Source organism: Crocodylus porosus, unplaced genomic scaffold, assembly GCF_001723895.1.
Source record: "Crocodylus porosus isolate Cpor-Errol unplaced genomic scaffold, CroPor_comp1, whole genome shotgun sequence".
In the NCBI taxonomy this organism is placed as follows: domain Eukaryota; kingdom Metazoa; phylum Chordata; order Crocodylia; family Crocodylidae; genus Crocodylus; species Crocodylus porosus.
The window spans coordinates 7,709,039-7,722,302 of record NW_017728928.1 but is presented as its reverse complement, the minus strand read 5'-3'; the positions used below and the strand labels follow the sequence as shown (position 1 = coordinate 7,722,302).

Below are 13,264 nucleotides of genomic sequence, written 5' to 3'. Positions count from 1 at the left end.
CCCTAACTAACTCCTCGCTAACCCCTGGCCCAGGCATGTCTCTCCCGGGGCCCGAGGGGGGCTCAGCAGGGAGGTGGCTGAACTGGTAGATTTGGGGGAAGTAGAAACTGGACTTTTTTCTTTTAAATGTTGTGACCAATAGTTGGTTGTGATCCTGAACTTGCTCTCTGGGCTCTTTGCAATACACCTTAAAAGCCATCAGCAAATCAACCCATGACACGAGTTTATTTTGTGGTGTTAGCATGCCGTGTGCTGTAGCACTTACAGCTGGAGACAGATCTTCAAGTCTCCTCCTACTGAGTTATCCTGTGCCCTTGAGCATGTTCCTCAGTTATTTAGGCATACAAAAATATTTTCATGCCTGCCAGTTGGGCTGCTTAATTAGCCACGGCAGCAAGTAAAAATTATTACATCTAAGCAGCTGTTTGATGACCAAGGCCAGTGGTTCTTAACCATCTGGCCCCACCAGCGGGGATGGGCTGCAGATGGGCTGTAAGGGTGGATGAAGAAGTGGGGTGGGGAGGTCAGTCAACCCTCCTCTGAATATTTCTGGCACCAGACTGTATCATGCTTGTAATCCCTAATTTACAGGAATCAGTATAGCCTCTGTGGACACTTTTGACAGATGGGACTAATTAATTAGCCTGGTAACAGCACAGTGCAGATGCATCTATTCTGCTTCTGTTCCAGGGCTAGCAGGACGTGCCGAGCTAGTACAGGTGCAGGGGACAGAGCCTGTGGGGCGACGCAGGAGAGGTGTAGAGACTGCGGAGCTATGGGGGCGAGAGGACAGATGAACGGAGGGTTTGCCGGGAGGTGGGCTGCAGGACAGGAGGTGTGGGGATGGAGTGGGGAAATGTGTAAGGGGCCCGAGGGTGGGTTGCGGGCCTAGGTAGAAGATGGGAGAAGAGCTGCAGGATCTAAAATTCTGAGAAGCACTCGCCGAGGGGACGCAAGTTGGTGGCTTTGATCCTTTCCGCAGCGAACACGTACAAATGCATTGCCACTAGGCTTCCCCCTCACCCCAGCAGCAGTGTCTCTATGGGTCATGAATGCTAAGTTATCCTCACTATTCAACCTTGTTTACCAGTCTGAAGAAGTTTCCACCATTGCTAATGCCTCTTGCCGTCGCACTGAGGGTGTTTGCGAAGACAAGGTGCCGGTGGGGTCCGTGGCTATTAGGGTTGCACTGATGTGTTGTGAGTAGGTTTACGTGGCCTGATTGCCAAGCGGGGAGCCCATTTGTGTGGCCTGATTGCAAAGCCCGTGGAAGCCTGCAAATGCTACCACGGTCATCGCGGAGCCCCAGCAGTGCTGCCCCAGCGGGAAAGCTAACGGGGTGTGAGTCCTGTAAGCTGGACCTGAGACGCATCACTGGGGCAGCCCGCAAAGAAGTTTCTATGCTTCCCTATAACCCTTACTTCCAACTTGCTTCTTTCTTCAGCGTCAAAATCTTTCCCGAAAGAGCTCAGCACTCAACATCCCTCAGTGAAGTGGCCACATTTTCCCAAGAAACTGGGGGCCTGCCACCTTCCCGTTGAGAACAGAGGGGACTGAGTACTTCCAGACATCTGACCTTTCATTATAGGCGCCCATTTAAAAGCTTTTCACTGTTCTGAACATTTGGCTGCGTTTGCCGGCACTGAGACCTTTAAAAACAAAACGAAAAAACTCTGGCCCCTTCTGCTCAGTGCTGAGATGTCTCGTGTCCGCCTGGCCTTGGCAGCTGGTACCATGGGCTCCCTTCTTGGCTGACCGCTCGCACACCACAGCCTCTGTGGTCTGTTGACCATCTCTTTGCTGGATGTTGTGACAGCTGCAGTGCTCGCTGATGCGAGGATTAGTCCGCTGGGAGGCACGTGACCTTGGAACAGTGTTCTCATTTGACCTACCCCTGATCGGGAGGCATTTTAGTGCATAAAAATAACACTCTGCACCAACGCTGCAGAAGGACACACATCCCGAGCGCCGTACAAACAGGGGAAGGGAGGTTGTCGGGCAATGTAACGTGAGCCCGCGTACTGTACGTGTGCACGGACTTCGCTGCAGCCCACACGAGCGTGTTGAGTGACAAGCTCCGGCACCACATAGATGCAGCGGTCATTAGCCAGTAAGCTAACAAAGACAGGTTCCTGGCTAGTTTTACTGGCAACACTTGATAGAATAAAAGAAAGACACAGTGCCAGGAGTTGCCTAATGTAAAACACTGGACAAATAACTGATTTTCCTGCCTCTCATGCTGGTTTTCTTAATTCCTCTTAACACTACTGTCCTCAGTGGCATTACTACTAATTTCTTTTGGTGTAACCAAGCTGAGACTTGGGCCATAAGAGCAATGAACAGTTCCAAAACCCATACTTCTTGACTTCTGCATGATTCATATACATGTAATAGTATTCTTCTTCTTTTTTTTTTTTTTAACTTTGAAGTACTGACCAGCTTTGGACATTGAATGAATTTTGCATTGGCATTGCTTCACTGGTGTGCACATTGTAGGCTTGGAGCCCTCGTCACTAAAACTTGTCAGTCGGGAGACACGGAAGGCGTGTTTGTGAGGAGCGTGTGGAAGACTCTTTAGACTTGCTCTGAAATGTGTTTTTTCTCCTTATGGAAATGTTCCAGTTTTTGACTAATACCTTCCTAAACAGTGTCAGATAAAAGACTTATTTTAAACAAAATACTCTGATGGAAAAAATAAATTTTCCTAGGGAAGATGATTCTTGGAACACCCCATTTTGCATCAAAAACAGTTCACAAGGAAAATTTTGCCCAACCCTAATTGCGACCCATACTTGTATCAAGGGCCTTTATATGTTTATTCACAAAATGAGTTTCCAAAGCTGAGCTGAGCTGGAAATGTGCGTCTCGCTCTCTCCTTTGAAAGCATATGCATGCCAAACACACAAAACATGTTTTGTATTGGAATAATTTAGTTTGCAAATTGGGAAGAAGAATTGTCCTGGGATTAGGGCATAAGTTTTGAATTCAAGAGGTCCAGATTCAAATCCTTGCTGTGTTGCAGATGTCTTCTGTGCAAATTGTGTAATATCCGTGTCTCTATTTCCCATCTGTAAAATGGGATAGTAGTCATGCCCTTCCTCACAGGTGCTTTGGGTTACACGAGTAAATGGGCGCTGCTCATATAATGGGTAATAGTGGGTGTATAGGTGTTATAAATAGACGGATAAATAGCAGTATCCAAATTTGATATTGGATAAAATGTAGAAATATTTAGAAAACAAAGTTTGGTTCAGTTTCATGAGAAACCTAGAGGCCCTTTTCAAAATGCTCTATGCTTTTTGAACACTCCCCTTCACCAACAAATACATGAAAGTATGCAGGTTTTGGTGCCTTCCTATTTTTAATAAGGAATTTACAAGATCTCTGTGTTTGTGCCTGCGATGAAAAATATCTGCCTGCTCTATTCTTAGAGATACAAACGTGCTGACATCAAAGGAAACTTCCCTGCATTTAATCCTTTAAATAAGCCTGTTTCTTCCCGAGCCCATGTATCTGAAATGAGATTAGCCATCCATTTACAATAAGGCTTCAAAAAGCGCCTTTAGCTTTACTGAGCCTTTCTGGCTGGCTTTAAAATAGTTAACAGCCTGGGTTTTTTTCCACTTTTAAAGGCATAAGGAGGTGTTAGACAACCATGGTTTAATCAACTTTGTTTTAAGCTGTGCCCTATCCACCCAAGGGAAACGGCAAGCCTTTCCATGACCCTTTTTTTTTTTTTTTTAACGCAAGCCAAAGTCTGGTATGCTCTGCCTCATTCCTTAATCTTTTTATCTTTTTTTTTTTTTTTTTTAAACTTCATTTTGCTTCACTTGCTAGAATACATCTGAATTGAATTTATCTTGCTACATGAAAAATCAAGAAATCTATTAATCCTGCACCGCAGCCCAAAGTCAAATAGCAGGGCTCTCTGGACGGGAACAAGTCGGTTCTCTCTAGCAGCGTGCACGCTCTTTGCGTCCTCTAATGATCTGGCACAGCGATTGCAGCTGCTGCTGCTGAGCTCTTCCACAGCAAGCTGTGCAGCTGAGTTACTGTCATCCATTTGGCCATGCACTGGCTTGAGGACTATTTCTGATTTTATTAATGAATCACAACAGGAAACGTCCAGTTTTCAACACTGTGGTCTTGGCAATAGTGCGCCACATCCTGAGACAGACAAGGAAGCACTTTGCTCTTGGTACAATGCTGGTAACTGAATTATTTCTCATGTAAATTTATATTTCTTTCAATAAAGAGACTTTGATCCTCCTGTATTCTTCTCTTGAGCCCTTCCTAGCCTTTCCTGAAATCCGATTTTATCAGTGCTGTTTTTAAACAGGAGTTACAAAACTCTTGTTTTCTGTGACCAACCCTTGGTTTTGGCCTTTGCAGTTTCCCCCAGATATTGGCGTTGTGTTACATAAGAAAATATGCTGCAAATGTCCTTGATGTGGAGTTAGAAATGGCATTTAAAGAACTGGGGGCTTTTGGTACTGATTTGTGACTGCTGCAAATGCATTGGCAAATATAGACATGTTAATGGTAGCCTGTTTGTAAAGTTATTGTGAAATCCATTGTCTCCCCAGTGACTGTACTAAAATAGTCAGTATAATAGCTTGAACTCATAAGTCACTTAGGTGCTTTGGAAAATCCTACCCTTAGGCTCCTAAGTCTTTATTTCAGTCCTGTATCTGACTTTAGGCTCCTATTTTCAGAAACTTTAACTGATGTTTTTAAAATAGATTGAAATGCAAATGCTGCCTGAACTAGAACTACAAGGTTTGGCCCAGGATGAAATATGTTACATTTACCTTTTGTAATTATATATAGACCACACACACTAGTAAATCAAGTCTACGTAGGATTTTGCATCTGCAGGTTGTACGGCATAACCACATAGATTCTGTTTATATTAAGGAAGTTTTCATCAGTCACAAGTGACTGGGACCTGAACAGTGGAAACAGGAAATGATTTTTAATCTGACTGTTTAAAACTCTGGGACAAAGGGTGTTTTATTCTATTTTTCACACCCCTTTAACCCACGTCCACAACAACAGTAGAGGAGAAGTCCTCTTTGTTAAAGGTTATGACATTTTTCCACCTCTGCAAAGAAACAGTTACCTGGTCCTCACCAAATATCAAGAATAGGACAGATGATACTTGGTATTTCTTAAGTCAAAAAAAAAAAAAAAAAGCCAGAAAAAGTTGCCATTGGGGCATAGCTATACACGCTTTCTGCTGTGCCCGTAACCTCTAAGTAGCCTTCAATATTGTCAGATACTTGCACCGCCTTTCGTAGCATTCACACAAGAATGGGAATTTGTACAATCCGTCCTAAAACTTTCAAAGAACGAGGTGTTTCAGAAAGGCTTTTGCACCAGCTGCTGTGCTGCCATAAATGCAACGTACTGTTTCAACCCCAGCTAAATTTGCACCTTGCTTGAAAAGGACACGTAAGCAAACGTACTTCCAAGAAGAGTTGGGAAGAGTATTGTGTAGGAGGGAGGAGCAAGGGATAAGATATCAGAGCCTGTTCCTTAGCGTGCGACTTTGGCCAAGCGACTTAGGTGGAAATGTTGTGTGCCCAACTCGGGGTGCAGAGCACCGACAGCCCCACCCGGACTCACTGGTGTGCTCCACGCTGAGCATCCAGAAATGGGGGTAGCCAGAATTAGTAGCCATTTCTGAAGAAGTATTCTAGTGAACCTCTGTGGATGTCTCAAACCATCTCTCAAATGGATATTTTAATGCTTAACCACAGTACCTCTGAGGGATACTCAAATATTTTATAAGGAAGAGTTCTTTAAGGATTTAAAGATGCTCTAAGATCTGTGTCCATTAACATTACTTGCTTTTTGTTTTATAGCATGCCTTGAGACTGTCTTTTGTTCTTGCAGGTCAGATCTTGTCAACAAATCGTAACACACCAAGCCCCATTGACCCCGAGACTATCCAGGTTCCCGTAGGCTACGAACCTGACCCCGCAGATCTTGCCCTTTCCAGCATCCCTGGCCAGGAGATGTTTGACCCTCGTAAACGCAAGTTCTCTGAAGAAGAGCTCAAACCGCAGCCAATGATTAAGAAAGCCCGCAAAGTCTTCATTCCAGATGATCTGAAGGTAAATTGGAACTGGTGACCACGTTGGTAGGGAGCAAGCGCTGGCAGCCGTGGTCTGAAAATGCAGGCTTTGAGCCTGAATCTGTTTCCTTATGCTGATGTGAAGCTGCAGTGACTCCTGTAAACCCAGTGGAAGTATGCTGTGGCATCACATCAGAGCGTGAATGAGACGGAGGGGAAGGGTAGTCTTCCTGGCTGAGGCCCTAGGCTGTAATTTAGGGGACAGGTTCATTTCCCATGTCTGCCAGAAACTTCCTATGTGACCTTGTGCAAGTCACGTAAGTTCAGGTCTTTATTTTCTCCGCTGATCCATCCTTTCACCCGCTCTCGCTCTGTCTCGCCAACCCAGGCCACATCTTCAGCACACCCGCAAGCCATCTGTGCTGCTCTGCTCTGGTTATGCTTCCTCAACTAGAAGCAATATAGCCTCATCTACGTACTGCCGCCTTTAGGTAACATGAGGGGAAGGACAGGCTAGTTGGTACCGACACTCATCTTTGCTGATAAGCCTGTGCCGTGCAGAGGCAGCACTCGTGCTTGGGGTCCAGTAGGCTATCCACAGCAGTACGCCGTGTCTCCAGCCCAAACCTGGTTTTAGATTGTATAAATTCTTAAGGCAGGATCGATCCATGCTTTTCTGAGTGTCTGCGCAGTGCCAAGCACAGTTGGACCCTGAGAAATGATGAAGTTTTGCAGCAAGCTTATTATTCCCTTAGCTCAGTTTGCAGTAGAGGATAAGCACAACACTGCAACATCGCTCTCCCTGAATCTGTATGGAAGGGTCTTAATTAATCCAGCTGTTGTACAGAGTGTCAAGACAGTGAGGCCAATATTTTGGCCCCCTTGAAGTTGTCTGTTACGTGCCATTCTCGCTGTTGCATTGGAGGAGGGGAGGGTACATGTATAAATTTGCTATTAAGCTTGAGCCTTTGCCACCACCAAATTTATCCTCGTGCCTGCATTGTCCATGGGGATTCGTCACCCAAGGCTGAGCCCTGCCGTACTTTAGTGTGCTACTGCCCCGGTACGAATGAGCCAAGCCCCATTGATGTCAACAGGGCTCTCTGGATTTGGCTCCAGGTTCATGGATTGACATGCGTTTACACCAACTTGAAGGTGTTTGGGAAAGAGGGGATGCCACACACTGTTTTTGCCCCTGAGGAAAGCACTGCCACGATCAAGTGTCACTGCAAAAATCGTATTTCAGGTGGTAACCAAATGAGGTGTTGTTGCCTCTTCCTCCACAGCGTCCCCAGCTTTCATTCGTACACATTTCCCAATGGTAGAAAATGACTACACCCCAAGCAGAGTCTCTTAGTGACGTCGGTGCCACCCCACTGAGAAGACGGTTTGTAGGGAGAGGGCCTTCTGCATCAAATGCACTCCAAGTTAGACAGCTGACCCAAGTATCAGGAAGGTGGAGTTTGCCCCACAGCTCTGATCATTGTGCTGTGTTGTCTCCCATGTCCCATTATATATCAGGTTACATTCAGACTATCCTGGGAAAGTAAAAGGAAATTGCCAACAAAGACACCCTTGGAGTGTTTTGTATTGGAGATGGATAACTTTGGCGTCCTCCCTACACAGAGACTCTGAGTTTTCAGCGTACGATTGAATGCAGAGTTTGGGGGCCCTTGCTTGTCTGAGATCATCATATTGGTTGGCCTTGGCTCTTCACCAAATGCTGGTCCCAAGTCTGGTTTCTGTCCCAGCGTGCAGACTGGCTGTTGAGTCCTGGAGGAGGGTAAGAAGATTAGACCAGTCAGTTGTCTCTGGGCTGCGTGTGATTTTTAAATGCCAGCTTTGCCTCTTTCAGGCATGGGATTAAGGGATTTCCCATTGCAGTCTGTTCAAATAAAGATGGGTAAAGTCTTGGGGGGGTGGGGGGATACACAAAATAATAAATTGCTTCAAGCTGATTTTTTAAGACGTTTGGTGGGTCCCATCTAAGTGTAGCTGGAAGGAGATTTTGATATGCTAGGCCCCGTTTGCCATTTCCCTGCACCTCGTATGCTCCGTTATGCAGATACAGGAGATGTAAAGTGCTGCCACCCCACCACAGACGCATTGTGCAATGGCTTGATATTGCTGCCAGGGTTGCCACAAGGTGCAGAGTAGCTTATCAGGACTAACCCGCTCAGTGCTGACAGCAGGTGCAGTGCTAAAATACTTGCCTCTTGCATGCAGCCTGAGGACAGATCCCAAGACGGATGTGATGTTCTGCTCCTGCCCGGGGTGCAGCAGTTGTTGCAGAAGCAAGGGAGAGGGGGGCCTCGTGAGCGCGTCAGCCAGGCAGTGAAATTCAGTTTAGGTGCTCTGAGCGGCGTTAGAAGTTGAATTCAGGTGTGCTAAGATCATAGCAATGCCGACATGACTGCACGTTTCCTTCAGCCACGGGTTTATACTATTGAAGGGTGGAAGAATCAGGGGAAGGTAGCTGGTGGTGTGTCTTCTTTGATACGCAGAGTCCAAACTCCTAAAGGCAGCCTGAACTCTTATGACACCTTAATGCTGAGTGCACACTAATCCATGAACCATGCTCAGGACGGCGTGGGCAGCTTCTGGCAAACGTTCTGGAGAGGTGCTGACAAGGACCTGTGCATGGCTGTAAGATGGATGAAGCTGCAGCAGCAGCAGTCGGCTTTTATTCTAGCCTAGCAAGCTAAGCACAACGGCTGCAATAAGGATCTCTGGTCTCAGGACCTGTTCATGCTTTCAGTGTCAGGGACCCCCTTCTTTTAAGCAATATGACATCAAGCAATAATCAGTCCCTACCTTAAGGACTTGCAGTCCCCTTAGATATTGGAGAAAAGGATGCAGCAAACAGAGAGAGCAAAGTAAGCGGGCACCAAAGCTACTGTACTGCCGCTGTTTCGTGAGAAGCTAAGCAGAAAGGCAATGGAGAGAAGGGGAAGGTTTGAAGATCAAGGGGAACTAGGACGAGGGGGGTGAGAGAAGAAAGGTGGAGGACAGGAGGAATGAGGGAGGCGAGGAAAGTGGAGCAGACGAGCGTTGGCCAAAGCCAGAGCTGTTTTGGGGGGTTCCAGACCGGGGCCTGGAGATTTGCACTTGCAGGACCTGCGTCAGTGGCACTGATGATGTTGCTCTCATTGCACGAGGTTTTAAACCCACTGAAATCAGTGGCAAAATTCACATTGTCCTCAGGAAAAAGCTGAAGGCTCTTGTTCCCCTGATCTGGCCGCTACCAGCCCCGTCCCCGAGCTCAGCCCCTGCCATAGATGCTTGGAGCTGGAGTAACCCGAAGAAGATGAGGTGTGTTATCGCTAGATATGCTCCAGGTGCCCATTCGTTTTTCTTCAGGGAGCCAAGACAACGGTGAGCTTTATTATAAAGACCTAATGGAGTGGTCTTCCCGCGTCGCCACGGGAGGGGCTACGGTACACAGGTTTAGACGCCGCCCCAAGGACTGGCACCGTCGGTATTCGGTGGGCAGTGCAACAGCAGTCAGTGAAATACCCGCTACCGAGTCATCTCCGTGGACTGAGACGTGACTGTGAGAAACATCTCGGCCCTTTGGGTCATTCTTGGTTTGCTGAAATCTAATATCTTCATTTCTTTCTCTATGTGCTTAATGAGCAGGATGACAAATACTGGGCAAGGCGTAGAAAGAACAACATGGCTGCCAAGCGGTCGAGAGATGCCCGGCGGCTGAAGGAAAACCAGATTGCCATCCGCGCCTCGTTCCTGGAGAAGGAGAACTCAGCCCTCCGCCAAGAGGTGGCCGACCTACGGAAAGAGCTGGGCAAATGCAAGAACGTGCTGGCGAAGTACGAGGCTCGGCACGGCCCCCTGTAAACGGCGGGTTGCTATTGTTTTTTTTTTCACCTCCTCCTTTTTTTGTCGTGGGTTGGCATTTGCCTAGATGGACAATGTGTTTCCTGTTTGATAGCACCACGCCCAAGCCACCCTTTCTGTCATCAGCACTTTACCAGAAGCAGAAACAAAACTGACGTTCATTATTTTTCGTTTGCATGCGCGCGCGCGCGTGTGTCTGCATGTGCGCACGCATGCGTCTATGTGTGTGCACAAGAGTGTGTGCATATCTCAGCACTTCCCATTTCTATGAAGCCCTTTTCAAAGGGTGCCACATTTTTACCTGGACTGTTGAGAACTGCCATAGTAAGCTTTTTATTATATTTTCTTTTTCTTTTCCTCCCCTCCCCCAATGCTGCTTCAGATTAAGAATTTTATGTTATTATAACCAGTTCCATCCTCCTGATTTACTTGGAAAGATCCCAGTATAAATTAAAAAAAAAAAAAAAAGACAAAAAAAAAGTAGATCTCAGTTTTCAAGAGTAACAGGCTATTGTTTAAACATGTCTAATCAGAAAAGTTAACAGGCTAATAAAGTGCACAAAACATAATTTTAGAACTACACTGCAGAAATATTAATTTATAGATTGCTTTTGTTGTATTTTAAGTTTTGGTGATAATTGTCTTCAGATTTAAAGTGCTGTTAGACTGAGTTAGTTATACCTACTATAGCTCCAATAAAGACTTATCGATATCTCTTAAGTTTCCTTTACTTTCCACAATCCCCAGATAGGTAGGAATATAATTAACAGAACACAGAGTGTAGATTTTGCACTACCTGTACCTAAAGCAATAATCCTATTGTACGCTAGCGCATGCTGCCTGGGTGTTCCTAGTGGACGTAGGATGATTTCCCTACCTAATAAGAGTTTTAAATGTCTTTTAAATTAAAACCAGAAACAATATTAAAAAGAAACCCATTGATAAGAACATGCAAGGGGTATCCCTGAAAAAGGGTTGTGGGAGAAAGAGAGGTGGAGAGAGGACAATTAGTTGAAACAAGAACAAAATTAAAAAGTATCAAATCAGCTTTGACCGTGACATTTTTTAGTTTTGGGTCATTTTGCACTTCTCAGAGTTCCATTTTGTGATTAAAGACTTAAATGCAGGATTTGTTTGGGTTTTTTCCCCCCCATTTTTTGTAATATTTTCTGTCGATTCTCGCTCACTGTTTTAAAATAACTTTTATTCAGTTAGAAGAGACTGTTTTGCAAACCGAACTTTCCTAGTGATTGTCATTTTGAATGTGTCATGAACTGGTGGCTCTGAACTTTATTCTGTTGTTCTATCTCTCTCTTTGCTTTTGAAAATACGTTCTATTATAAAGTGGACTTTTGAAAATGAATGTAAGAGACACTGGTGTATTTCAGAAGGGGATGGTGTTGTCATATACTGTGGTTAATCCAATCAATTTAAATGTTTACTATAGACCAAAAGAATAGATATTATAAAATGTATAAAGTTTATACAGAATAATTATAGTATGTTTTTGTACAGTATTTTTCAAGTACAAATACTGACAATGTATTTTGAAAGACATATATTATATATAGCAAAGAGAAAAGAAAAAAGCTATTCCGTGTTTAAAAAATATATAGCAAAGATATATATTCACCAGTATTGTACAGAGAGGAAATGCTTTGGTTGGGGGTTTTTTTTCCGTTTTTTTTTTTAACTTTAATATTTTAAGCCTACCACTGACACATCAGCATGTTTTGTGCTTTAAATTAATTTTTTATGGAAGTAATATGGCTTGCCAGGGTGCTTCATATTACTAAAACATAAGAGACTTTATTATTTTCTATTAGAAACATATAAACGTTCTCTAACACTGACAAAGCACAACATGAAGTTCAGTCAAACATCTATTGGATAATGCAATATTTTGTAAAGGCAGAAAAATAAAATTACTCTCATGCTCATTTAAAATCTGCTGCTGCTAGAATTGGTTGCCATCTGAAAATCTTTATAAATAGCCTTGTTCATTTACTTGGCTCTATGTACTGCAAACATGTATTTACATGTGGGAAAAATATGGTGCTACATTTCTGGCGCTCAGTTTTCTAGGGTTTTTGACCTTTTTTCCACGTGAAAAGGTTATTCATTCCATTAATTCATATTACTGCTTCAGGAGATTGTTACAAAGGACTCAACGTTTTGTTCGACATTAAACATATCTGTTCACCAATGGCAATTTTGCAGTTTTCTTCCTCAAGCACGTACCCCAAATCTTTACAGTCCTTTAACACAGGGTCCCTTTCTTTCCGGTGGCCCGATTATTTCAGTGGATTGAATATTCATGTGCTGCAACCAAGTTCAGAATGAGGAAAGTGAATTACTTCTCAGAGGCCAGTATAAACCAGACGAGATGAGTGAACTATTTGGACTGTAAGTGTCTGATACAAGTCAATATATCTACTGACTGTGAAACAAATGGATGTTTCTAAAAATGTTCTTTGGGAGCGGCAGGGTGCAACACATCATCCAGCAACAGGGATGCACTCTCAGCCGCAAAGTAGTATAGTGCAAGGGTGATTTATCGCTGGGGCCATTTCAACTGCAGGGGTTGCGTTGATGATCATCAGCCGGTACGTCGGGAGCTAGGAAGCCTGGGTGGATTGCATGGCGACCCCAGTCATTTGTCAAACCACATAAGGCAGCTGCAAAAAGTATAGATGATCACTTGGTCTTTCTTGGGGGGAGGTCTGGGGAGAACAATTGTCTGGCTATCACAGATGCATCTACTGGGGCCCAGGGGTGGGAGGATGAGCAAGACAGTCTTTACATTGTGGGCCAGAGGTCCCTAGCAGCTACCTCGTCCAACACCACCGATGTTTCTGAGTCTGTTCGGGTGCCTTATATCTCGAAGTCGTACATCCTGCTATCATAGAAGGAAGGTTAGCCACATGGGAACTGCACAATGTGAAAACACAGTGTTTGACTTGGAGAGACTCAGAATGAAGCAGGAAGGGCTGGTCAGGCCATAAGCTAATACTAGAGCTACACCCTGAAGTGCAGCGAGCACCAACGTTACGTCAACATTTCCATTAAAGCCGCTGTTGCCACCTCCACTTCTCAGATGTGTATAACTTGGTCATTTAAGCTAGGGCCATGAAAGGAGCCTAAGGGAGTCAGACATCCATCCCTTTTAGGGGGAGATAGGTACTTTCTCATTTGAAAATCCCAGCCTTAAAATCCACAGTCCTAGATAGAAAGGTTGGGAGGTTCTCAGGAGGTCACCTAGACGTCACTTGGTCCGACCCCCTGCTCAGGGTAGGATCCTCCCTAACTAAATCATCCCAGTACACGAAA

At 44.8% G+C, this 13,264-nt stretch overlaps 1 protein-coding gene across 2 annotated transcripts in view; it reads left to right on the top strand.

The window, feature by feature from the left end:
- HLF (HLF, PAR bZIP transcription factor) overlaps positions 1-12,140 on the top strand; it is a 39,935-nt gene extending 27,795 nt beyond the window's left edge. Inside the window, exons 3-4 of one of the 2 annotated variants that reach the window (XM_019542449.1) lie at positions 5,899-6,119; positions 9,719-12,140. In XM_019542449.1, the coding sequence (XP_019397994.1) occupies positions 5,899-6,119; positions 9,719-9,934 (437 nt within the window). In that variant the 3' untranslated portion in view covers positions 9,935-12,140. Of the gene's footprint in view, positions 1-5,898; positions 6,120-9,715 lie in introns of both variants that reach the window. The other variant, XM_019542448.1, reaches the window with a different exon arrangement.
- The last annotated feature ends 1,124 nt before the right edge of the window (positions 12,141-13,264 follow it).